Raw genomic sequence first — 27077 nt, 5'->3', positions numbered from 1 at the left:
TTGCACCAAATGTATGCCTCTTGTCTTTATTATTGCATATTTGGTATTTTAGTAATCCTAATGTAACGGAAAGTAATCAAGTTACATTATTTTAATATTGTGGTACTTGGATTACATTACTGACAACATTTTTAAACCGGTAACTAGTAACTGTATTGAAATATATTTTTACCCCCCCAAGCCTGATTACTAGTCCACAAATACTGCCTGCAGTAGTATGATAATAAATTAATTTGTTTTTATGCCTCGACCACTTGGAGCTATATACAAAATACCCTAAAAAAAATCTATGATCACCAGCCTCAACTTCTGCTTGTACCTGTTTTAATGTATACATTTTTTATATCTTAGCTTTTATTAACTGTACTTATATATTTGTCTTATTTGATTGTTTTCTTTTATCATGTATCTTCTATTATGTTTTAATTATACTCGACATCCTTGTAAATGAGGGTAATTGATTCAATGATTTCTTCAAGTTTGAATAAAGGCAATATATTAAAACATTACAGACAGGACTGGTTTTGTAGCTTCATAAAATGCATACCGTAAGTTGAGGAATCAATAATGAAATATGATGCATTTATGGAAATCTTTTCCTTAAAATTCAAACGTATTTCTTTTGTCAGTACCACAATACTGTTCATCCATCTTTGCTCAAGTGTGCTGGATGAACAATGAGTGAAGAGGATTTAGTTACGTGGGGTTCATTTTAGGGATTGTGTGCTCGTTTCTCCCAGTATCCTTTTAATGGAAGTGTGGTCTATGTATGACCTGTAATTTACCTTTTTCTCCACACGGTGGGGCAGTCGGTCTGTGTGTGAGCTGACGTCTGAGCGATTCATGAATAGAAAACATCTCCATTCACATTGTTTTTTATTTTTACAATTTATTAGACTACTTTACAACACAAAGTTTAAAGAAAACAAAGTTCTTTGTCATTTTTTGTATTACATTGCATATGTTGTATGTGAATTGAATGGCAGATAAAACCGGTCTTCATTTACAAAGCAGTGAACTATGTGTAGGCTATAGCTACTATTTTTGTTGTCATGTGAGTTTATAGTGACCTTATCTCATATGCCATCACCACATTCCCGTCGAATTCCTCCTTGTTGTGAAATGTGTATCCTTCAAAACCTTTACAAAACTGTTACTGAAGTTCTGTTTTCGAGGGTTGACCTGTACATTCACATGTCGTGCTTTAAGTGTCTCTGTGAGGCTCGTCTTTTTAACTCATGTCACCTGTCACCCGGTGTAAACCGTGAGCCTCACCCTCCGAAGCCTTGAGCGCAGCGGCGCTCTCCATCTTTCCCCTACCGCTGAGGAAGTGATGAGCCAGAAAAACCACCAGCACAATTAAAAAGACAGTGCACACTATTATCCCAACCAGAACCCCCACTGTTACCCCTGAGGGTTGCGATGTTGGATCTGGATATGGCATAAATGGTGTTGGTGTGATGGTGTTTGGAGCTGTGGAGCTGTGTTCATCTTCCCAATCCTCATTTTTTACGCACTTGAACTGATCAACTAGAGTGTATCCTCGACGGCAAGAGCACTCATAGCCGCCGAATGTGTTTTCACAGCCTTGATCACAATGATAGAAAGAGCATTCATCCATGTCTACGCAAAATGTACGGTCCCCTCTTTCATCTGCTATGTAGCCCTCAGGGCAGTAGCATTCGAACACATTATTTGGGTCGCATACCGCGTCGCATTCCTCTAAACCACAGTGGAGTTTGCACTTATTAGGAGAATCTGGATCCTCTTTATAGCCATCATAACAAGAGCAATTGTAACTACCAGGTGAGTTGTCGCATTGGTGCTCGCATGGGGCAGATGCGCACTCGTCCACGTCGACGCACAGGTCGTTGATCAACTTGTATCCACCCATGCAGACGCACTGAAACCCGCCAGGAGTGTTGACACACATGAAGTTCTCACCGGGACACTGCCTTTCGTCCTTGCAATCATTGAAGTCCACGCACGACCTGCCGTCCGGCGCCAGTTTATAGCCATGGTCACATATACACACGTAAGAATCACCGGTTTTGAAGCATCCGTACTGGCAGCGTAGGTGCAGGCACGGGTCTTCTGTGGCCATCTCGCAGGTGACTTTATTAGATGGGTTGACGATTTGTCCCGTCGGGCAGTAGCAGGAGGGGACACTGTTGGGGTTCTCAGCGCATTTGTATTCACAACCACCTTCGTGGATCTCGCAGCTCCAGGGTGCCTGTCGCCACTGTTGAATGAAGCACACGTATTTGGTCTCAGATGGCATCTTGGTAGCGATGGTTCCAGGGGGGAGAGACAGTAAATCCTCGCCCTCAAACCCCATGGGGGTACTGTAGACCACAGTCTCGTTCACTGCAACCTGTAGGTTTTTACACGGATCCTGGAAGCTGTACTCACAGAGAAACCCGGCAGCTTGTCCCTCGCATGCATCCTGGAACCATTTAAAATCCTCCCCAAGGGCGACTGAGACACAGCGGGGAGACGAGCAGCTGCTGTTAAAATTCACCCAGTTGTAGAAGTCACTTTCGGTGTCTTTAGTCACCCATTCATAGCCACTCAGCGCAGCATCATTGCTGGGACAACCGGTCGGTCTATGCAAACCGATCCAGTACCGCCCCGTAGAGTTCCCTAACAAGATAACAAGACTATCATGGGATACAGACGAGCGCACCGTCATTAAGTTGCTATTTTGTTTTGTGCATTGATTCTGAGCGGTTGCAAAATCGCTGGAATCATGAAGCACCATGAAGCACTGGTTCCCAATGCAGTATCCGTTACTCGGCTCTATCCCGCCGACTCTTCCCATCAGGGTAGTCAACACGACGACCAACAGTCCCCTAACATCCTTCATATTTGAACCTTGGTTGCGTCCGTTTAAGGTCTTGCACGTTCCAGCAGCCTATGCGATTCTTTGCATGAGACAGTGTTTAGCTCGCATTTATAAGCCCCCAACTCCATGTTAGTGTCCCGGCGGAGGAAGGAAGTCGTTCTCGGCCAGTCGTGCCACTCACTGTCTAGCAACAAACTTCCTCTCCATAAGACAACTTGCAAAGAAGACCACATCCCCAAATTACGCACGGCGTTTACGCACTCACGCACACACAAAGCCGAGGGTACTGGGCCCCTTAGTTGCAATAGCCCCTCCCTCTGTGTGCAGCCAACCAGCTCCACTCTTCACAAAATGTCAGTCTCCACTAGTCCTTTGGTCTTTAGGTTAAAATGTCCAGCTCAGAAATCACGCTCATTCTTATGCATTTTCTAAGCATGAACATCATCATATCTAAAAACGAGCAGAATAATAAAGAAGTGTGTGTGTGTGTGTGTGTGTGTGTGTGTGTGTGTGTGTGTGTGTGTGTGTGTGTGTGTGTGTGTGTGTGTGTGTGTGTGTGTGTGTGTGTGTGTTACAAGGGCTGCAGCCAACCCATGTACAGTGTATATATAAGTGATATATGGAAAAGGGGGGAATAGACAACAATGGGAGGGGAGGGGGGAAAAACATAGGCATTCAGCTTCAACCTCTAATTCATGCATATTTATCTATATAAACATCCACATTATTCAGTGTAGCCTGTCTCTGATAGTTCTATGATAACTCCAAGGCATGAATGCAAAAACACAGAACAAAAAAAGGGTTAATATGAAGCTCTGCTGTTTATTATTTTAAATTATCTTTCAACAGCAATACATTCATTCTCAAAAAGGCAAAAAGTTATACAGACATACAGTATAGTGGCTGGGAACAAATGGGTGAGACACAATTGTGTTTTCATACAGTAAAAGCCTCCATTATAAAATTAGACCATAGCAGCACAGTTTTACATTCATGTTTAATTGATCTGTTAAAGTCTGAAGTGCAGCATCTGTCGCTCCAAGACCAGTGTGTTATACAGTAAAGTTAAGCTCCTTCAACCTCATGCAAATGTCAGTGGGAGCGAGTTACACCATCACCACAGGATAATTAGTGAATATGGTAGCATTGCGTTTCTTACAGCTCCATTTTACCCCAGAAAATCAAGCCCTGAGTGACGGATTGATGTTCAAATATATCAGAATTTGGAGATTTACTTCAAAACTATCATTCAGAAAAATGAAGGAGCTTCCATCTGTCAGTGTTGATGACATATAAGAAATACTGACTGATTTTGAAGGAACCACTGCAGTTGACATTTGTTATTTTGAAGGAAAGAGTGTGGTTGTGGTCAGTAACATTTGCTTTGATGTGCATAAGTAACATTTTCTATAGAAACTAATATATTCGAAAACAAATAGACAGTGTCTGTTTCAGAAGTATATAGTCTGTCGTATATTTGGCTTAAAGTCCTAAATCCAAGCCCATGAAATACAGGAATGTGTCACAAGCAAATCAGTCACAGTGAGTCATTGTGTCCATGTTAGACACTAAAACACTAATAATGTACATTTGACCTTTAAAAAGGCTCTAAAAACATACAGTGTTATTTTATCAAAGAGTAAAAAAACAGAGAACTTACTGAATAGCTCACAAATATATTAACAAGCAATATGAGGAATGTAGCATACTTGTACTTAGGCTACATGAGATTATTTGTACTCAAGCGAAGTACAAAGCACTCTTTTAAATTAAAGGACTGAAACAGAAGGCATTATTTTTGTGAGATTACAGTGCTCTTTAAATTCATGGTTTACACTGGTGAATTTCTGGCACTTTCAAGAAACACCATCATCGGAAAAAAGTGTACATATTAAGTTTTCAGTGCCATTGCTATTATACATTAGCATCTTATTCGTTAGATATTACTATTAACAATAGATCCAAATGAGAGAAAACACTAATTTTCCTATTTCGGTAACAAAAAAGTCATCTAAGAGCTCAAGTAGATGATGATCATGAATCAAATAAACACCAATTTTAAAATAAAAACATTCAGAAATCATTAAATAAACTGTTAAAGTCCCCATATCTTCATGTGCATTCACTGCTATGATTTATACAGTGCCTAATTTTAATTTTAGACCACTGTCTATGAATAACAGTGGATAATTCCCATACAGTATATCAATTCTGAGGAACGAAAACAGTGCAATATGACGAGAAGAAGGTCGAAAAGCAGCATATATATATATTGGTGTGGTTAAAGTCTTTGTGAGTCGTTTTTGAACTGTTTGTCAATGGATAATCTCTTATACGTCTCTGTGGTCACCTGTTGCAGATAGAAGATATCTATATCTGCTCCTTTTAAGGAGGGGAGTTCAAGTTTGCCGCAACGTTTCATCATGTTTCGGACCACGAAACACATTAGGGCCGCGCACAGACTCATGAACAAGGTTATACCCAGGATGCTACCTGTCTTGACGTAAGGCGGTAGTATGGCTGGTTGCGGACTGTCCGGGGGCGGTGGTTGTTTTGATGGGAGTGTTGGATATGAGCCTGAGCCATCATCGTAGTCGTCCATGGCTACACGGACACACGTATGTTCACCTTGCAGCTCGAAATTTTCATTGCACGTACAGCTGTAACTACCAAACACATTTTCACAGGTGTGATCACACGGGTTATTGTCACATTCATCGATGTCTGTGCAATAGACAGTGATGTTTTGAACATCTTTAACGTAGCCTTCAGGACAGTAGCAATCCTGGTCCATAGGCTCCTTATCGGCGTCGTGGTTGCACTTGGCTGGACAGTCTTGCTTGGTGCAGATCATCTCACACCTGGTGGGGTCCCACGGTGCCACTCTGAACCCCTCTCGACACACACACTGATAAATCCCATTTAATTTCTGACAGTCCATGTGCTCACATTTAGAACAGATACTAACATTCACACACACTCCATCCTCCTTCACGTATTCATATTTGCAAACGCACTGATACCCTCCCTCGGTGTTCTCACACTCCTCACCTTCACCTGTGCAGGGGCTCTTCTCCTTGCACTCATTGATGTCCGCACACGTCTTCCCATCTTTCGCCAGCCTGTAACCTGTGTTGCACTTGCACACGTGTGTGTCGGCCCCCCTTTGGCACGTGTGTTGACACTCTTTGCACGGATCTTTTGCTTCTTTGGTGCAGGTGATGTTGTTGGGATGGAGAGTTTCCCCTGTGGGACAGTTGCAAGAGCCTGTTGTAGAATTGCAGCCGTGCTCACAGCCGCCCTGCAACACCTCGCAATTCCAGGGAGCCCGCAACCATGTCTTCGAGAAACATAAATGCTTCGTGTCCGGATATTTGACGCCAGCCTTTTCCGCTACAGCCATGGTTCCTAGTGGAAACGTCGCTGAATCCTTCACCTCGAAGCCCAGATGAGAGGTGTACCTCAACAGTGCGCCCGCTTCTGCCTCTAAACTCCTGCAAGGCTCTTCTATTTCATATTGGCACACAAATCCATCCAGTTTCTTTTCACACGGCTCCTGTTGATGTGTGAGGTTATGTCCCACGAGCGCATAGACAGTAAAGCAGCTTTGGGGACCTGCCGATTTCTTAGCAGTCCCCAGCCAGAAAGTACCATTGATCCCGCTGAATAACCTCTCCGGTACTTGCGAGTCTGAGTTTGTCTCGAACAACTGTCCGCCCATGCTTTTGCAACTTGTCTGCGCCTCAGAAAAGTGTTTAAACTCCTGGAAAATTGCAACACACTGATTCCCGGCGCAAAGTCCGTGCTGGGAGAGGACTGTTTCCTCCATCCCGCAGAGGAAAATCACGCAAACAAGCAGAGCGTGTGTTCTCGGAGTCATGATGTCGATGTTTGAAAAGCTGCCGATAGTGTTAAACTTATGTGTTCGACGATCCGAAGCTCATATAGTAACTGTAAGCTCCACAAGGTCCCCATTTATACTGTAGACCTTCAACTGTATTTGTTGCCGACGTATGAGGAAGGAAGTCCAGTCCTAGTCTGCTTACTCAACCCCCACGCTGTCCAAAAGCCTTATCTCAAAGCAACGAGCCCATCAAAACACACACACACACATACACACATACACACACACACACACATGCCCGCGCACATGAACTTTTAATAAGAGGGGGATGAACAAAATCCACCCACTTTAACCATTTCCCATGGGTGACAGCTATGATAATTGGATTGAAATCTCATCGGATGAGAGATTTGCCACAAAGGACAATCCTAACTTTTATATAATGGACTGGCATGTGGACTATAGGTAAATCTTTACTGTTATTTATTGTCATAATTTGAGGAATATGCTTCAGTATAAATATATACGTCAAGATATTTATGTGAGCTTTCAAGTGTATAGCTTTCTCAGTTGCTTTGGTGAACCTACAGTTTAAAGTCAAGAGAGAAAACTTTACATGTTGACCTTAATATCATATTTGACTTTAAAAATATTGTCCTTAAGTCATCCTGGCAGGTTAAGAAGGAAAAGTAAAGAGCCAGTTGAAATAAGTCGGTATATTGGGGGCATGAGTGTATTTTCAAGTTGTCATATTATGTCAGTTATTGAATTTTATTATTACTCAACTTCCTGTTGAATCTAAATTTCCATAGTAGAACAGGTTCAATGCATGTTCTTACATGTTCTTCTTACGTCATAGTCTCTAGTAAGAAATAAAGATGTTGCCCCACCTCTGTATACCAAGATACAGACTGAAAATGCTGCTTACATCAAACCTGAACAATTTAACACAATAGAATAGAATATCTTTATTGTCATTGTAACTGGTACCACAAAATTTAGTGCAGTCCTTGGCAGTGGGGGGGGCATTTATTTTTTTTCTTCGTGAGGATCCTTTACTGCTTACTTGCACTCTAATAGTTAAAGCTGCACTAATATTTATCTTTTATATTAACATTGCATCACTTTATTGCGTGTGTTTTGCTGTGGTTAAGGTCTGCTTATATTCAGATACAAAAACCACTTAGTTCAGGAAACATCATGGTTTGGATTAAAATGATCACTTGAAATGTGGTAGGGGTGAAAGTCAGTACTTCCTTAAAGTTTGGCAACATTTGTCATCATGTCAACAATGAACAATTGTAGTTAAATTTAAAAAACAACGTCAATTTGTCACTTTATATATCTGTCATCTTAACTGTGTAACTCAAATATAGTTCATTTTTAACATCTAATATCACCACCTATTGTATCATTTTATTGGGAGGAAATGCTCCTTCCAGGATAGATATTGAGTCATGGTTTTGAAGGTAGACAAACTTCCTCAAGGTATAATAATAACCAAGGAAGTAGACACTATTGTAGGATTTACTGTCAATATAAATCGATCATCATTGTAAAACAGTTAAATCACCTCGGTGGGGCCGGCAGAGAAGGAACAGAGCTGCCTTCCAAGTTCCTCAGGGGAGAAAGTGACGAGAATTGTGAAGAGGAAGTAAGAAAAAATGGGACACACCTCCCATAGAAATGAGGCAGAAACAAAACGTGACGAGACCCTCTTCTGTACGCTTTTATCGCTCAAGTCACCATGTGTCTACATGTAGTTTTGGCAGAAGTGGAAAGGCAGGAATGTGATCACATCTGATTGATACCCTCCCACAATGACAAACAGTGAGTCAGTGGATATATGGTCATATCAACCATATATTTCAATGTGGTCAAATAAATCATTTTCTAAATGAGTTCCAGCTGTAACTGCAGCCAAGACACACGCCTTTATGTGTCTTCTGACGCCTGAAAATCAACAAATCACTGTGATGACAAACATTTCAAACCTAGCTCGTACGCATAGTAGTGACTGCTATTTCTGTGCCTCCTTACATGAAAGTGGGTGCGGTAAGATTGCACGGGGTGGAGGGGATGTGACCGAGGTTCATGCAGTGGAAACACAATAATTAACTCAATGTTTTTATTCGATTTTAACTTTCAGGCTGTTGCCAGGATGCCAGGCAGCAGGCGTCATGGATTCAATCCAATACAGTGATACACAGACCCGTGTAATCTTAACATAACCAGTTTGGTGGCACAACCCAGCCCACTAAGTCTCCATAAATATTTTTTGTATCTGATATCTATCTTTAATACCCACACTGAGTTATTCAAGGGGAGGGTTCAAAATGTGCCTGAACATTATTTGTTTCTTTTATAACTAAAGCCTGCTTGTTCCCCGAAGTCAGTTTCACTGTTTTCAAAGAGAAACTATGCAATGCTCTTACAAGCTTTGGTGTCAGTGCCACTAACAACATCCTGACTACGATCTTGTTTTCTCTTCAGTAGTTCTGACGTTGCTCCATACTTGTGTTTAAACTTGTTAAAGCAACTCAATCTTGCCTGACCTATTAAGGCCTTCCTTGTTTCCTGCTGTCTGATAAAGGCCCAAATGTTAGGGTCAGCCTCATTATCCTGTTAGGTATGGCACAGTGAAAAGAAAGCAAGCACAGGCCCACTACAGATAATACAAGACAGTTATCTGCATTCACCCTCACATCAAGAAGTCACCAACACATTCATCACTGCTGCTCAGTAGCCCCCATCCCACTAACAAATGGTTTAGATGTAGTTCTCACAGCCATTTTCCCCTGGTGGCTATTAGTAATATCAGATCATTTCATTAACTTGAATATTTTTAGTTGCTAATGTTGATAAAAAAGAGAAACATGACTGTGATTTATTGATATGTGCAGCCACTTTGCCTGAATAAGACATTTTCAGCAGTGCAGCTCATTACTATAGAGACACTATGGTAACGAGCTGCACTGCTTAATGCACTTTTTCACATGCTGTAGAACACTTTGTTTGAAACTGTGACCGTGGATAAGCTAATAAATATATGTAGCTATACCCCCTTACATATTTTATAAATGATGTCATCAGTCCTGTGTGCCAAAATCTGACTTCATCGCAACTTAACTGATTCATAGTGTTTCAAGAATATCAGTCTCCCCACCTGGTTGAACCAACACAGAGAGTTGTTGTAGTACTTAAAGAGATAAGACATACGTGCACTTTTACAGGTATATATATATATTATAGTCTGGATCTCTACTGGAATATCTGTGCATGCATGATTTACTCTTACAGTATGTAGTCCTTATTTAAGCCCCTCAAGGAGCCCACTCCTAGTCATGCAACAAACAGAAGCAGTAGGGTTTCTAACTACTTTTTCTTGTTCTTTACCCAAAATGTTAAATTCTCAAAATACATCTGTGCATATTAGTAACATCCTTAGCAACCAAGTATATGGAACAGATGGCCGTTTATGTTACATTGGCTGTTGCCATTGAGATATTGGACATCGTGACAGTATATAAACAACAGAAAACCACCAAAAAGCATAATATGTCCACTGTGAATGTTATCAGATTGAGTTGTTACAGTTGACAGCAGGAGTACTAGATTGTGTAATTTGAGTGTAATATTAGCTTTTTGTCTAATTTAAAGTTAACACTTCTCTATCTCTATCTCTCTATCTCTCTATCTCTCTATCTCTCTCTCTCTGTGTGAGTCTAACAGACCATCCTTCAATCAACAACAGCATGGATGCAGAGTTTTCCTAACTGTAAATTTATAGTTTCATTGTTTTTTTCACAGTAGCTACCAACAGTGTTAAGATTGGGCCCAGGACTCATTGGACTACAGAGAGTGTGTGAGAGCTGTCAAAAGCCAGAGGAGGAAAAGGAAGGGTTTCCATGTTCTAGATTAGGATCACACACACACACACACACACACACACACACACACACACACACACACACACACACACACACACACACACACACACACACACGGAGGATGTGATGAGTCATCAAAATTCTTCACATGCATGCACTATGAATCAATTATGTACACTCATCTTCTGCATCTTCCTCTTTTTTTAATGAATACTAAAAATATTACTATGATTTCTTATATATTTTTTTATTGTACCATCTCAACAGAGAGTTAGTGATATTTTTCTTAGTATAATATTATTGGATTATTGGACTGGAGGCTGGTGTGCCAAACAGCTCATACTTTAATATCACAACATTCTTTCCTTATATTACTGTCAGTAAATGGTTAAAGTGAGGGAGACAGACGCGTGCTCCACCTTCTCAGTGTGAGCTCTGGTTTTGTGAGCATAATTTGCACACTGTTTAAAGCTATAAAGATGCTGTTGGAGGTGTAAGTTGTATAACTGGACTGACAGGCAATGTGTGCTCAGATCAAACATATGCATTAATGCACTGATTTTATCAACATGCCACACTGTATCTCCATAGTCAGTGGGTTTTATTTAAGTTCACAGATTAGCATAGAAGTTGGACCCATGTGATGCTGAACTTGAACTCTATCAAAGGTGAATTTTATATTGTGCTTTATGTTTGAGTGTAATTCTGCTTTCTGTTGAGATACAGAATAAAATGAAGGTGAAATAAATAAAGCCCCGATACAGAGACAAGATTATTGTCCTCTATATATGGTATCTACATCGCACCTTTACTCCCATAATTCTCATTTAGCCTAGTTTTTTATTTTATAATAACTCTCACAAGAGAAGGATACATTAAATATAGTAAATATAGTAAAATCCAATAAAAGAAAAAATTAAAAGACCATCACTTTTTCTCTAAAAAAAAGTCACAACCCTTCCCTTTTTTGGATCACTTAATATCTATATAATATTTCTAAAATGTCTTGGCGGGGGAAAGTCCTTATATGGGGTATGATGTCACTCAGCTTCAGAGGGAATCCTTGATGCTCTACTCCACTGTGGCTGTGTTTAAAGATGGGTGAGAGAGACTGTGCACAGGCTGGTGGTTACTATACTATTACTAAGGCCTATAAAATTATATAGAGGAAAATGTCTTAAAATGTAAACTGTTGAGTAGCTACAACATAGAGGTATTCCAACATGACAACAGATTAAACACTCGTGCGTAACTTTCACCAGTGATGTAGTGCCATTTCAGATAACGAATGTGGTATTTTGATGACTCCTCTGATCCGCCCACACACACTCAAACACATACACACACACACGCACGCACACTCAAACACAGAGGGCACATGACCTTACAGAAGACCTTTCCAATGCCACACATCCTCTCCAGAGAGTGGGTTGTCATTGAATAAACACACTCACGCCAAGAGTAAATTCTGATTTACAACCTCAGATCACAGGAAAGAAAGAAAAAAAAAACTTTCAAACTCTCAAGTGTTTTCCTGTTTCTAATACAGTTTATTTACTCAACATTTCTTAATCTCTAAATTAGAGTTTCACAATAAGAAGATGCCTTTAAGAGACCTTATTTGGGTTTGCTTGAGTTTGAGATTGTTTAGTAGATTTCTTGTTGTGTGTCTATAATAACAAAGACGTACAGTATATCACATTGTCCTCTGTGAAAGGCTCGTACATCCAGGTAATCTTTCCTTTCATACAGGTTCCTCATTTTCAAGCAGAGGTTGCATAACACAATTTTTGATTGGAAGTGACGCTGGATCACCGGGTGATTAATATATAACTTTGTATAAGGAATAAAATTAATTTCCATTTAATAATTGTGACGGCCCTTGCCTTTAACGGTAACAGTGTTGGCTTTCCTCTGCTTCCTCTTTCCTGCCTTTGCGTCTCTCCTCCCAGATTTCCTGGATAGTCTGGTCACTACTACCTCATCAAGGGATTACATTCACCTGTTGGGAGCCTGTATAAACTAGGTGACTTCCTCTCTCTGTCTTTCTCCTGGAAGACCAGTGCCTTATTGATTGTGTTTTTGGGTTTTTGATTGTGTTTGGTGTAGCCTTGGTTCATGTTCTTTTTGACGTTAAACCTCGTAGTTTACTTAATTTACTATCTTTAATAAATTTCATTAATTTAAGCTGTTACTGTGTGAACCTCCCTTCTTTGTTATACTTTTAAACAAGCCAGGCGTAACACTACCCTCACTACTACTAAATATGTGAGACGTCTTGTGGATTAAAGTGGTTTTAAATCTCTAATTTAGTTGAAATCCTAGAGCATGGTTATGAATAAGAACACATAAAAATGTACTATTATTACAGTGTCATGTGTATAATGCCAGCAGGGTCTCATTTTCAGTACTCCAAAATGAGATGCACCTCATTTGTAGTTAGACGCTTACTCACTGTGGCGTTCCCTAACCCTAACCCTATAAGAACAACATGTGAGCAAGCTAGGGGAACTTTAATTGATTAATTAATTGATATATTGATGAACTAAAAGAAATGGAAAAAAAGAAATGATCAATGTAATATCAAGTCATGTTATATCCAACATAATAATACAATGAATATTCATCATATTAATACACCTACTGTGTTCGGTATATATTAGTATATATTGGTATATCACAGTATGGCCAATATGTAAATGTTAAATAGTCAACATGATATTCAGCGCAATAAATTGTGTATTTTGGGGTCATTATCTTATAGTTTATTACGTACTTTGAAGGAAAGGAATTCAGAGCCAGATATATTTCCATGCAATCACTTCCTGTGTTATGCAAAATTAAAAAAAACTCTCTTTCATTACATAACTGACAGAGAAACTTAAGAAAATCCATCAGTGCCAGTCTTACAAGAACCAAGAACTTCATCCTGATGCTTTTTTTTTTGTTTTCTAACCTGATACAACACTGATAATCCTACATTGATCCTTCAGGTATTATTATATTTTTCTTGGCAAACTTGCTCGCATGGCAGATCCCATTAAAAACATATGAGGAGGCAGAATACAGTAGGACAGTATGAATTAATAACCTTCTTTGTCTTCAGTTTTTGTTTTTATGCACTTTCATTAAGCTTCATGTCCGAAAAGGAGTGGATCAGGATAAAACAGGGAGGAAAAAGTTGTAACATTTTCTGCTTGTTTAACCTGAAGGCTTGTGATATCACCCGAGAGTCCCGAGGGGCCATTTCCTGCCATTGAGTAGGTGGGTTTACCTTTCCCTTCTCTGCGTGTCAACACAGGACATCATTTACACAGAGAGTATTTATCTGTGTGTCTCAGATGGTCAAACACAATATCCTCGCAGCAAGCTCCTCACGGGTCAGCAACAGTCTAAAAAGGAAAAAGCAAGAAGCATCCCAGCCAAAGAAATTACTGAACGTTGGCATTCCTTCAAAACTGAGGAATGCCAACATATTTTGAAATTGTTTTGTTATGATTGTGAAAACATTACTTTGGGAGTTGTAAGGATTATATCAGGTTGCAGTTACTCAGACTTCTAAATAAATGTACGAGAAATTACTCAGATATGAAACGGCAAAATAAACGGCATATTTCTCACCCTAAGTGGCATCAAACCAACTCATGTGCAACATACTGTGCAGTGATATTCAATATTTTGTCAATAGCTTTTTCATTTCATATCACTGACTTTAAAATCAACTATCATCTGGGCCATTACACGTCACCGTTACTCATGGGAAAGTGAATGAATATCACCATTTAAGGCCATTCCGTGTGACATTGTTCATCATTGTTTAGATTTAGACACTAAAACCATTTGAAAATCATGGTTTGGGTTAAAAGGATCAGTAAAATGTGATTAAAAAAAATGCCCTGAGGTGGTAGTATAAATGTACTTTACAAGCACTGGCTACTTGTAGGAGACAGGAAGTGAACAGTAGTCTAGTGTCAGAGGCTTTTGTCCCATTTAACAACCTTTTGCTTTGAGAGACAATAGCCTTTTTCTGCACAGCCACACACGGTCAATGCTGTCACTTCTACTTTAAAACATGATATATAATATGCAGAATCCACTGTAATGTATAACTATGAATAGATGCAGAGCAGGACAGTTTGCTGGAGTCTACTAAACTGAGCAGACCTCGTCTCACATAAAACCAGATTATTCTCGGTCTGTGTATTTTGGCTCTGAGAGAAGCAGAGGACTAGCCAAATGAAGGAATGTTTTCTCCCAGAGACACCACAGCTCCTCTCCCCACTCCCCACGTTGCCTCCTTTCTAACAGGAAATCACAGCAAGAAATTGCAGTTTTTATTGCCTGTTTTCATTTATTGCCTGTTTTCATCTATAGTCTGGAAAACAGTGGAGGGGCGTGTCCAGACGCAATGTAGATTTATTGGCACAAGTCACGGTTCACTTCATTTCCTGCTATTGTGTTTCATGTCAGAAAGGAGCAGAGCAAGCAGGTGATTGTACGCACTTTCTAAAAGCTTCTGTGAAACATTAAAAAAACAATTTTTATAAACTGAAAACTTCTGGCCCTTCTCATGTGATGACAGAGGCTTGTAGATAAAGTATCTGGATTACTATAAAACAAACACATTACACTGGGGGTTTCCAAACAACTCCACAATAATGTATAATATGTGTAATACCATCTTTATAGAAACACCGTCCACAATTCTGATTTTTCCTTTAATGTTGTATTATCATGCAACAGTTACATGAAACATTTAGTAGTAAAGTAAGTAAACAGTAGTAAAGTAGGCAAATTGCACCTAGCCAAGGGACATGATTGTTACCTGCTTTTCATCCAATACCACTGATTGTCACCCAGATTACTTCATGATATCTTTGAAGCTGCACTAACCAATATTTTCATATCAACAATGAATCAAATAACTTTGTTTGATGTAAAAGGGCTCACAGATTATCACTCATCCCTGTAGTTCTTCTCAACGCTAGCCTTTTAGCAACTTTTAGCTAGTTGTTTGTTTTTGGCAAAATTGTGTCCACCTGTTACCATTTAGCTAAAAAAAACTAGCTGGTAAACAAAGTGGAGCTAAATATTTCTCTGATGAGTTGTAAAGAACAAACAGAGTTAAAATCAGAGTGAATATTGCACTTAGATTCATCAGGATGCCAGAAACAACTCTCCAAATTAATGCTTATGTTGAAAGTATCAACTTTAGAAAACATAAATTATGACTTTTTTGCACAAATAATTATAACATTTCCAGGAAATTAGGCAGAGAAACATGTAGCCACAATGCATGCAATGCACACATGCATGTTACTAAGTTGTCTTTGCAAAAAAATAAAAAAAATTGTGAAACCAAGACAGGAGCTCCGTGTTTTTTGTATTAATTCCCCAGAAATGCTGACCTTGACAGATTTATTGCAAGGAAAATCCATCTCATTGTGTTTGGGGCGCCACAAAAGAGAACCTCCTGTGCCTCTTTAGAAAGCCCAGTAACACCAGCGTTTCCCCTCAGCTTTCCTCCTCTCTGTTCCCAGTCCCACCTGGAACTCTGCTGCCCGGTGTCAGATACATGAACAGGAACACCCCTACTCTGTCGTTTCTACCTCTCCAGTAATTAGACTCACAGCCCCAGGGGAGGCCCCTTTGGCTCGCAGACAGAAATATTCTGAACTTAACGTGACCCCAAAACAAGAAAGAACACCCTGGACCCTTGTAAGGTGGATGTCTGCCAGTCTCCTACTCAAGTCCAAATATTACATTTTCATTATACTTGATGGCTGTCTCCTATTTCCGCATCTGTGTCCTTTCCATGTTCTATACAGGGGGTACACATGCATTCATTTTTGTTTTCTGGCTCTTTACACACCTTTTGTTCTGCACACAGGAACGTGAAAGTCAACACAGACCCACAGGAACACAGGACTGGTTGATTGTTTTCATGGGTAACATCAGAATGAAAGAATGAGAGTGGAAGTCTGCATATCAGGACGATCGTAGACCCACAAAGGTACAGGAAAAATCCAGTCCACGTGGGTTTTAACGAAATCCCATGACTCACTTAAACCACATATTTGGAAGGGAAAACATTGCACATGATCGCACGTCTCTTCTTCGTATTTATAGTATAAAATATCATAACCACAAAAAATGGGTTTGTCGTAGAAAAGCAGAATTTTTCTTTTAGTCAGTCAGTATAGAACCAGATTTTCAACAGGCCTTTATTTCAGAGGAAATTAAATGAACCCCTCCCTGCTCCCTCTTCCTAAAATAAATGGACTCTTCCCATACAGTACGGCTATTTGTGTAACCCCTTGACTTTTCAGTGCTCATAGTCCCATGCTTAGTTATCTGTATATATGTATTCATGGACATATGACGTCCAGAGGACACGGGTCACTTTGCGGAAACGCACATATTCCAGTACAACAGACTCAAGTGGACACAGGGTATTTGACTCAATATGTGTCAGCTGTAAGTGTGTGTGTGTGTGTGCGGAGATGGTGGGTTTTGAGGTCTTGAGCTAATCCATGAAGGAATTTGAGTTTCCCATGACTGACATAAATTTCAAGTTCATGCTCATGCATACTTCCTGTGTTCTTGTTGCTATAGGGTTTCAATCATTGTAATATACACAAGCGTCAAGCGTTGGATCTGAAAAGTGAAGCCAATTGGAGAAGTGCCATTAACCGGCCAGCCAGGGGGCAACTCCACTGGTAGCAAAAAAAAAAGATTGTGTAAAAATGTTGAAAAAAATTATCTTACTCTAAACATTTTCCTGATCACTACTTTCAAGTCCTTTGAAATCCAGCATAATGTCATTTTTATAAATTAGGGTCCCATTTAGAGTAAAATAGACGATAAAGCAGGGTATGCTTTCAGGTGTGGCTACCTTGTGATTGACAAGGCGCTACCACAGTGACAATGTTGGTATGTTATGTTCGCTCACACAAAGGTCTCCTAAGTTTGTGAGTCTTTCCAACACGACAAAGCCTCGATATAACCTTCCTGTAAACAACCTTCTCATAAATTCTCTGACTTTTGTTTGATTAAGACAAATCTAATCTTGTGTTTGTATTGAATCATAATGAAAGATTTAGCTATATCGAAGGATTACAGATACAGAGTAAAGTCATGTGTGGGAACAAATGTTTCGAAATTCAACATTGCAATCAAACTGGATGAAATACATTCTTGCTCAATAACAATAATTAACTAAAATGTGTGTACGTGTGTTTTTGTATCTGTCATCTGTCTACTTTCAGGGACAAATTTCAGACTTAAGACCAGTTAAGTGAGGTTAGGGTTAGAGTTAGTTATTTTTGGATCAGTGCTTAAAGTTAGGTAAGAAGTGTGGAAGGCTAAGTTTCCACGAAATTAATGTAAGTCTATGAAATGTTCCCAAAAGTATTCTAGGACAACATGTTTGTGTGTGGTGGAGATGTTGGGTTTGAAGGTCTTTAGCTAATCTACCAAGGAATTCATAGTTTTTCCAATACTGCAATGTGTTACAATAAGAGATAGTGACAACTAAATATATGTTTCTGAGTGGAAAATTAGATTTTGGTCTCAGCTGAAGAATAATTGCCTTTAAGCGAATCCAACTCCCCTAAGGTTTTTTCCTCAGGACAACATTACCAAGAAATTCATTTGTTCATAAGATTATTTGCATGGGGTCCCAAGGAGATGGAGATGTTATTCCCATTAGTGTTGGCTCACACAGGATGTATCTGTGTGACTGACCTGGTTTTGTATACAGCGAGGCCCCACCATAAACCTCCTGTGTAAAACAACCTTTTCCCGAATCCCGAGTGATCTGACCTATTTGTGGTTATAGACTTTCTTGGGAAAAACGACCCTTGTTTCTCAGTAAGTTTGGTGATATGTTTGGCACGGATTTCAAACAAATATGAATAGCAAGGGTGTATCCTGCAAAACAGTTTGGAGACTGTTTCCTTTCAGCTGGACAGATTGAGCCAATAACTGTTACTAGTACTATTACCAGTAGGGTAGAGTAAAGTCTTACAGAAGTCGTGAAACAGAGAAATGGTTAAGAATGGGGAAAAAGACATTATATATATATCTTAGCTACCACCCATTAAGACAAATCAGGCATTAAGCTTGGTTTAATTTAAGTATACTTGTATATTTAAAGTATAATTTAAGATATAGCTGTATTAAAGGATTGCAGAGTAACACAGCGTGCGTTAAACTAGGTTGGTAATTCACTAAACAAACATATACAGTCTATGCAATATATAGAGTCTAGGTCACATTCCAGTCAAGTATCAAAAACAAATAAATCTCAAGTGTAATCTCCTCAGTAGCTACTCCCCAATCACATCTCCTCACATCAGCTTACTACTCCTATAGTTGAGAATGCAGTTTGAAAAGGACTATTTATATCCAAGCTCCTCTACTTGGTCGTGAGAATGAGAAAATAAAACAAGAAAAAGCATTTCTCAAAGAAAATGCTTTTGTATTTTAAGTAATGATGCTGAGAATGTATTGCGTGTATTTGGTAGTGTTGGCTCTCTATGGCTTGTACTACTAAGAATTACTCATAAATTGTCCATGTTATCATAATTAGCTTCTGATAAGTAGATACTAAAGCAAGTATAACAGTCATTTATAGGAAAAGTGACAGGGTAGGGCACATATCCGTATTAATCATCTCTGTAGAATAAAAACAGTAGGAATCATGTGTTCCAAAAATGATACAGAGGACAACTTGATAAAAGTTTAATAGTTGTTGTTTTTTAAATTCTTGGACAGTTTGTCTTAAAGCCTGATAAAATAGGTGTTTTTGGAAAAAAAGTGTGCCAACTACAACATTGAGGGTTGTGGCACAGACACTAACCGGGTATGTTGAAATGGAAATTCTATGCAATTTTTGGCTTTGATGCGTCAGAGTGACGTAAACCAGAATCAAAGTGTGAAACACACCTAATTGACTGGTATCAGCGGAGGACAGTGGTGAGACTATACCCTGTGTTGTGTGGTAAAGGAAGAACAGAGGTTGCGACGACCATTGTTTCATCATTCGCCAGGTTTCCTGGATTGGGAAGGACATATTATTTTGTTCAAGATAGTTTATTTTCTTGTGACAGGTTTCCCTCGATATTTCCTCTGTACAGATTGTGACCACTGTTTAGCAGTTGCAATATATGGGCATTCACTCAATTGCTTGGTATAGACTAATTCATAGGAATCTTTGAATCTAGGCCTGCTCAAAATCATAGTACACCTGAGATCTGGATCATCAAAGTTAGAGTTTTGCTCATTAGCTTTCTCTTTGTGAATGCCCCAGTGTCCTAGATGGAATTCATTTCAGACAATGGTGTCTAAATAATTCATAACAAGAGTATTTTTAATAGATTTGACTTCCTGACACCGGCAGCTCAATTGATATTTTTAGCACTTGAAAGTTTTATTTTAGTTCAACAGTGGTAAACACTCATCCCAACTGTTTCCATTCAGCATATCTGGAAAGAGGCTGCAGCTCTGTGGTATCACCCTGAGGCAGCAGCATTGTTGGTAATATTGGTGTATAAACTGATTTGATGTGAGGTTTAACTTCCCAAAAAACAGGCTTTTGTATTTATACTCTACATTTTCCACTGGTTCAAATTAATTTTACAGTGTTTCGTGTAAAATGCTGGTTTGAAAGTCTTTTTACTACTTTTCTTTTTTTCTTTTTCTGTTTTTTTTTTACAAACAATTGTCAAAATAATTAGCACCAGCTTCCATCTACATGTCATCTATGCAGGAGATCTGGTCCTACAACATTTTTGCTTGGACAATGGACAAAAGTTCCCTTGTGGCTGAGGTTATATGGGACTTTAGTCTAGATCCGAGCTGAAGTCAATGTTTCACTCTGTCCTGTTGGCCGACCAGTGACAAGGAGAAAAGGCTCCGACTAATAGCAGTTTGGTCAGGCCAAAGCATAGTGTTCTCCAGTCCCACCGCTGTCTCCATCTGCTGAACTGCAACAAGAAAGTTCAGAAGTTTCTCATCGTCTGTGATCTGATACAGCTGAGGGACCCTTCTCTCTAATTACACGATTTTCTGGGTGGATTTCAGATTATTCTAGCAGTTTGATGTTGACATCCGTGAGAGCATATTTGATATTTTTTCTCCAACTTGTGACTGTTTTGCGGTGTGTGTTAGCTCTTCGGTGGCCATCAGCATCAGACTACATGCAAGTAAACAAGTGGTTAGGTTTACACATTCAGCAAAACTAACATTCATGGATTTGTTTTTCTCGTCGATGAATGTAAGTCCAGTATTTACTCTTCTTTTATCTCAGTTTTGGTCTCCACCAACTATTCAGGAAGTGTAACACTGACTAGAGAAATCTATAAACTATATAAGGATGTTGAGAGTTAACCAAAACAGCCCCAAAAACTAAAACAATGAGTTCAAGGATGCTAAAATGCTTAGTGCTAGCTGAGGGGAACTGCAGAGTTGATTGATATTTCTGTGTGGGTTAATCACTTCCATTGACCCTTTTCACTTAACACATATACAGTAGTAATTTGTTATTATTAGAATATTGATTGTAGCTGCTTTAAAGGGACTGTAACATATTTAAAGTTTAAATTTGATCTTTGAAATAAAAAAGAATGCAGACCTTATAATAAAATAATCAATAAATATGGTATACTTCCTATGCATGACATAATACATCTAATTTTATGATACAAAATGAGGCACCTAATTTGTGTTTACCCCGGCTTTGATTTATCTCATCAGCCTACATGTGTTACTGTCTCACTCTTTATTGAAAAGCAGACCTTCAGTTCTTTTATTGCCTGCCAACATTTGAGCCTTTTCCTAATGCTTTGTTTGAATATGTGCGCTTCTTGCCTTGGCCCACTCTAGTAAACACACCAGTTCCTGGAATTGTTTCCTCCTATTTATGTTCTCATGTCTATCTGGTGACTGCAGGAGAATGAGACGCTGTGGGCATCCAACAGTTGGCAGGCTCTGTAACTGTCTGGAAATGTTCATGTTTATATTAACATAAAAAAATACATTAAGTTTGGACAGAGGAAGTGCTGATTGAGCAGGTTTGTCTTAGTTATATTTTTTTCTACAGGAACTACAGAAAGGGAAAGATAAGGTATCATGTCAAAATATTATTTAATAGCACAGCTGACCCTACCTTTACATAGGACCAAGGCTAAAAATGGAAGGAAGTAGTGTTCAAGACCTTTTCAAGAATGTTAATCATCAGGAGCTGAACCTTGATTCTTCTACATCAAGAAAGTCTAAAGAAAACATGTAGACTGTTTCCATGCATGTTCTTTCTTTCATGTGAAGGCTGCACATTGCTTAAAAAAATGGAAAATTGGAAAAGGAAGAAAGGATTTGGATTTGATTCTAATGGTATCAGCTCAGCTAGTAGCCTAACATTTGGTTTTATGGAAGCTATTGTAACTTAGCTGTTGGATTGCTTATTTAACTTGCCCCAACAGCTAGGACAATAAAACCTGTGGGCTATCTTGCCCTCCCACAAGCAGTAGCAGATTCTGATAAGGGCGACATGGGCAGCGGCACAGGATGCACACACCAAAAGAAAAAAAGATGTTTTTCTACCGCTTTCATATGTCACATGATGTAATGTCACCTTGTGGATCTATTAACCTTATTCCAGTGGGTGACCTTGCTCTAATTTGTGAACTAGCAGCTTCTACCTGCTGAGAAGATGTCAGTCAGCAGAAGGAGATGGTGAGAGGAGCGGGGGTAGGTTGACCTCAGGTCTCTCCTCTGACAGCCTGATGTAGGAGGAGCATGGGAATCTAGTGCACCTAATTTTGTATGGTATCCTACTGATGCAAAAATGGGCAAACGGGGGGATCACCCAGGGCACTGTACAAGCTCGAACTGCCACTGCTCACAAGAGCAGCTATCCAAGCTATCCACACAGCTATATATAACATAACTTTCTAATCATGAGAGGATGTTTGTGCCTCTGTTTCAGCTTCAACCCTATCACCAGTAAGAAATGTTGATGCGTCCATTTTTTCCTCTCACACTGACTGATTGAGCTAGCGTTTGGCAAAGTAACCCAACAGTGACCTGTCAGACAATAAGACACAAGCATTTCTTTCTTTCTCATTGTTCCTGTAAACTATATCTGATTGGTGTGGCCTGCATTCTGTTTACTGAAGGTTTAAATTTACAATATTTCCGTCTTCTTGAGCGCTAAAGAAATAATGTTCGGGTCTACAGCCCAGAATGCCCAGGCCAGGCGACGCCCTTTGCTATAAAATGGAAAAGACAGCTAGACTTTTGGAATGATGGAGAGGTTAATAACGTCTATGTTTTGTCTGTTAAACTAAAATTGTGAAAAGTGGTGGGAAAAAAAGAGCGCTGAATAACTAATCATGCATTCAAGCCAAACCCTGGAGGGAATAAATGTGACAGATCCAAGCATCCATAATAAGACCAGACTCTGTATGTCAAAACAGTAAGGTGGTTCAAATATTTTAATTGCTGTCTGTCTGAGAAATGTAATATTCTAAACAAGTACAGAGAAAGAACAGCAGGCCTTTTTTTGACTAAGTGACGCACAAATGGCAGCTGGATCCATTCACTTCTGCTAATGTACAATGATCGGATGTCTGATTCAGTACCAACCTTTCATAAATGCAAATGGAAGTTGCAACACAGCTGTTGGTTTTAGCTTTTGAAAACACAACTTTCGGCAGACTTAATGTATTGACTTTAAAGACAGAACAATGGGTCTCAGTTAACAGGTTAATAATAGTGATCACGGAAATGTATTAATTTTAGTTGCAGAATCACTACTCTAATTGCAATGATATCAATGGGTATATAAACGTTGATACAGTGAATGTAAAAGGAAATGAGCAATGGTAAATGAGTTGTAACACTGGTCTATGTCTGCGTAGATCCTGTGCTTCCACTCAGTGACTCAGGAGAGACATAATTCAGCTCAGACTCAAAAAATTCAAGTCTGGTCTGACCTCAGTAAACAGGAGTCCAGCTGCAGCTTGAGACCGGCACAACGCCAAACACTTCACTGCTTTGTCATCTCAGGCAGATTCTCCCATGCTGTATGATGCAGATTCTTACAAGAAAATTACTGTAAAACATATTAAGCTGATTCAACGTAAGATGCATGTTCCCCCGACTGCCTTTAAAAATATGAGTCAGTTGAATTTTAAAAAGTCAAAGTCATCTGATGAGTTTTAAAAATGCAAAACCAAGTGAGCTAAATGAACTCAACTACATAATAAGTTCAAGAGACAGAGCATATTGGGATGTCTACTAATATGCTGATCATATTTTTTTTAAAGAAATGTAATATTTAGAGTTGAATGAAATCCTGATTGTGCATTCACTGATAATTTTGATGAAAACTATACATTTCAAATTAAATCAAAATGAATAAAACTTATATACCTACACTCATATTTGCACTCAGTTGATTTCACTTAATTCCTGTATGATGTTTTATAGTCCAAACATCAAAGCACCAAATTTTATTTAAAAAAAATAATAAAGGACCAAGCTTTTGTGACCACAATTCATACAAAACCCTAAAGTAAAAGCCCATGAGTAAGCATGAGGACAGAATCACTTTAGCCCTCCTGTTGTTCTCGAGTCAAGGAAGGAAGAAGGAAGGAAAGGAGGGAGGAAGGGAGGAAGGAAGGAAGAAAGAAGGAAGGAGGGAAGGAAGGAAGAAAGGAAGGACAGATGAAATAAGGAAGGGGGGGGGGAGGAAGGAAGGAAAGAAGGAAGGGAGGAAGGTAGGGGGGAGGAAAGAAAGGGAAGGAGGAAGGAAAGGAAGGAAGGAAGGAAGGAAGGAAGGAGGGAAGGAAAGAAGGACAGAAGTAAGGAAGAAAGGGGGATGGAGGAAGGAAAGAAGGAAGGGAGGAAAGAGAGAAGGAGGGAGGGAGGAAGGCCAGGCGGAAGGAAGGAAGGAAGGAAGGAAGATAGGAACAGTCCAACCAGACGGGGTCAATTTGACCCGGGGAGGATGACACGAAGGTTAAGGTCAGATCTGGCTTCCTACTCTATAATTCATAGGCAGCATCAGGATTAACAGACATATAAATGGAGTGTCATCAGCATACAGCGCGGCTCTGTAGGATTTTGTCTGGAGTAAATAAAGTAGAAAAAATGTCATAGCACTCAATCTTGTACTGCAGTTTGCCAAAGTTGATGTTCCCTGTGAGATTGTGTGAAATGTGCTTAAAGCCACACAAAGATAATAGTATCCCATTGTTTTGTTTTTAGATCTGGTCATTTCATTCATTATCTGGAAAGTAACTATCTCACCAATAAACTTTTGCAATGGTTCCAGACAACATTGTTAGGAGACTGGTGATGCAATTGCAAACGCTCAGACAAAGCAGTGTGTGATGCAAATGTGATGACTGTGCTATATTACGTGTATATGAGTCAGCTAGTTAAAACAGTGCAGCCATCTGCGTTAACCACAGAGAAAGACTCAAAAGTTCTGCTGAAGTGCATTGCAGTCATAAAGAGAACAGTGATTAATTCCAAAAGGAAGAAGGAAGAAGAAAGTTGAGAAAGTTGTTGGTTTTTCGATTGTTACAGTTTACTCTACAGTCCACTGTCTTGTAAAGAAATAAAATGCCCCCCAAAATTACTTAAAGGATGTGATTTTATGATGTCAGATATTTAATATGCTAAACATGGTCAAATGAATGTGAATATATGTAAACAGTTTTACCATTTGGTCACATTCACATGCAGCAACGGGAGCAATTTGTGGTTAAGTGTCTTGCCCTGACATGTGGGCTGGAGGAGCTGGGAATCGAACTGCCAATCTTCCAATTGGAGGACGACCGCTCTACCTCCTGAGCCACAGCCGCCCTAATGTTGTTCATTGAAGTATTTCGAGTAGTGCAATCATATCCTTCCTTATTAAGTATATTATATAATATGATATATAACAGCACAGGAAATCCATGGCGACCAGTGCACCCAGATGTCAGAATGAAATGTTGCAAAATCTAATTCTGACATCATAATAAACGTTTTTGGGGACAATGTGAACGGCATGGTTTCTATGACACATTGTGATTAGTACCATATGTGTGTCCTATTAACGTCATGAGACTCAGAGTCATACAGTACAGCTCAATGGTTATTATGAAAATACTTTGCATGATAACATTATGGAATATCCTCTAGTGTTGGTCATAAAACTGAGGACATAACTGTGTGTCATATGCAGTATGATACATCTGTGTCTAAGCAACAAGCTAATATTTAAATCAAATATTGCAGTGTTTTGTAATAATACGTAAAACAAGTATTGTCTAACATTCCCTGGTTTGTATCTTAGTGTATGCCTGGTGACTTGACGATGTATGTCAATCATGTGTCGTATCAAAAGATATCAGCTCAATACTTTATTTTAAAAGTTAATGTTTCAAAAGGTCCAAATAGAAAAATCACCAAAAGTTGTCCAGCTGAATGCAGTCAAAGTTTTATTCGTTGACGAAGAAAGCCATGGGAACCAAAATAGCACAGACAGCGTCTATGCCAAAATGATACAATGAGAGAGAGAGATGTCCCTCTACCTTATGTGTTTTTTTACCAATCAAAATCTTTTTTTGCAATGATCTCATCCCACTTTCCACTGTGGCTTTGGCACTCACAGATGGGCAGAGAGGTTAAGTTCCGGTCAGGATAATCTAGGTCATAGGTTATATCTTATTTTAATCCAATTATGACTTTGTAAAAAATCTAATTATTATTTTATAACACTTGTTTTCTTTTTTAAGATAGTGATAATAGAAAGTGCAATGCATTTAATCACATATAATCAGAAAGTGCTTAAAACATCATAAAGTGCAGAATCACATACTTCTCCTAACTCCTTCAGTCTTGATTATCCTTAGCAAATGGTAATCATTAATAAAATACACCAATAGCAAATACAATATGGTTCATTGTTAGTATTCATCACCCAAATTTTACACTACATATGTCAATCTTGACAGTAACAGAGTGTTTTCTTTGGAAATTCTTTGGAAATGTTTATATCAATGAAAGGGAGAATGGTGGTTCCTTTCAAGTAAACATTAACGTTGTTTTTTAAGTAATCGGTTGGCCTTGTCGGGTTTGATCGTTCACTCGTGGGAGGAAAAATGCTCCATGAACATTGTTCTCTTCCAAGTAAGCCCTGTTTTAAGATAAAGTGTATTCAGTGGAAAAAAGTATTGGCATGCCTTTAGCGTCATCTGTGACCAACTGCCTCTCCCTGGCCAGGACTGCTGTGTGTCAGTGAACGGTGCATGTTAGTCTACGTGTGGAGGGAGAATAAAGACAAACAGTGAGGGTGGTTGAGTTGAGCGTTCTGTCTAACTGAGTCAGATCGGCTGCATCAACAGAAATCTGATTTAACGTCATGAATTACATCAATTTTTTTCGGGACGCATTTCCCTTTTTTTACTCACAGGAAGAAAAGTAATTCCCACAGAAAAGG

At 39.2% G+C, this 27077-nt stretch overlaps 2 protein-coding genes across 2 annotated transcripts; both read right to left on the bottom strand.

Annotated features, from left to right (window-relative positions):
- Positions 1 to 869: 869 nt before the first annotated feature.
- Positions 870 to 3072, bottom strand: LOC128377531 (thrombomodulin-like). Its single transcript, XM_053337484.1, has one exon. The coding sequence runs from the start codon at positions 2864 to 2866 to the stop codon at positions 1232 to 1234; it is 1635 nt and encodes a 544-aa protein (XP_053193459.1). The 5' UTR covers positions 2867 to 3072; the 3' UTR covers positions 870 to 1231.
- A 599-nt stretch (positions 3073 to 3671) lies between these two features.
- On the bottom strand, positions 3672 to 6839 carry LOC128377532 (thrombomodulin-like). The gene has a single exon (XM_053337485.1). It carries the CDS (start codon positions 6723 to 6725, stop codon positions 5127 to 5129), a length of 1599 nt encoding a protein of 532 aa, XP_053193460.1. The 5' UTR covers positions 6726 to 6839; the 3' UTR covers positions 3672 to 5126.
- Positions 6840 to 27077: the final 20238 nt, after the last annotated feature.

The sequence above is a fragment of the Scomber japonicus genome, chromosome 17 (genome assembly GCF_027409825.1).
Source record: "Scomber japonicus isolate fScoJap1 chromosome 17, fScoJap1.pri, whole genome shotgun sequence".
Taxonomy (NCBI): Eukaryota; Metazoa; Chordata; class Actinopteri; order Scombriformes; family Scombridae; genus Scomber; species Scomber japonicus.
The sequence above is the reverse complement of the archived record's forward strand: the minus strand, read 5'-3'. Positions and strand labels throughout refer to the sequence as shown.

What these genes read in the sequence shown, in the direction of transcription:
- LOC128377532 (XM_053337485.1), bottom strand. Translation starts at nt 6,725, where the DNA reads ATGACTCCGAGAACACACGCTCTGCTTGTTTGCGTGATTTTCCTCTGC.
- LOC128377531 (XM_053337484.1), bottom strand. Translation starts at nt 2,866, where the DNA reads ATGAAGGATGTTAGGGGACTGTTGGTCGTCGTGTTGACTACCCTGATG.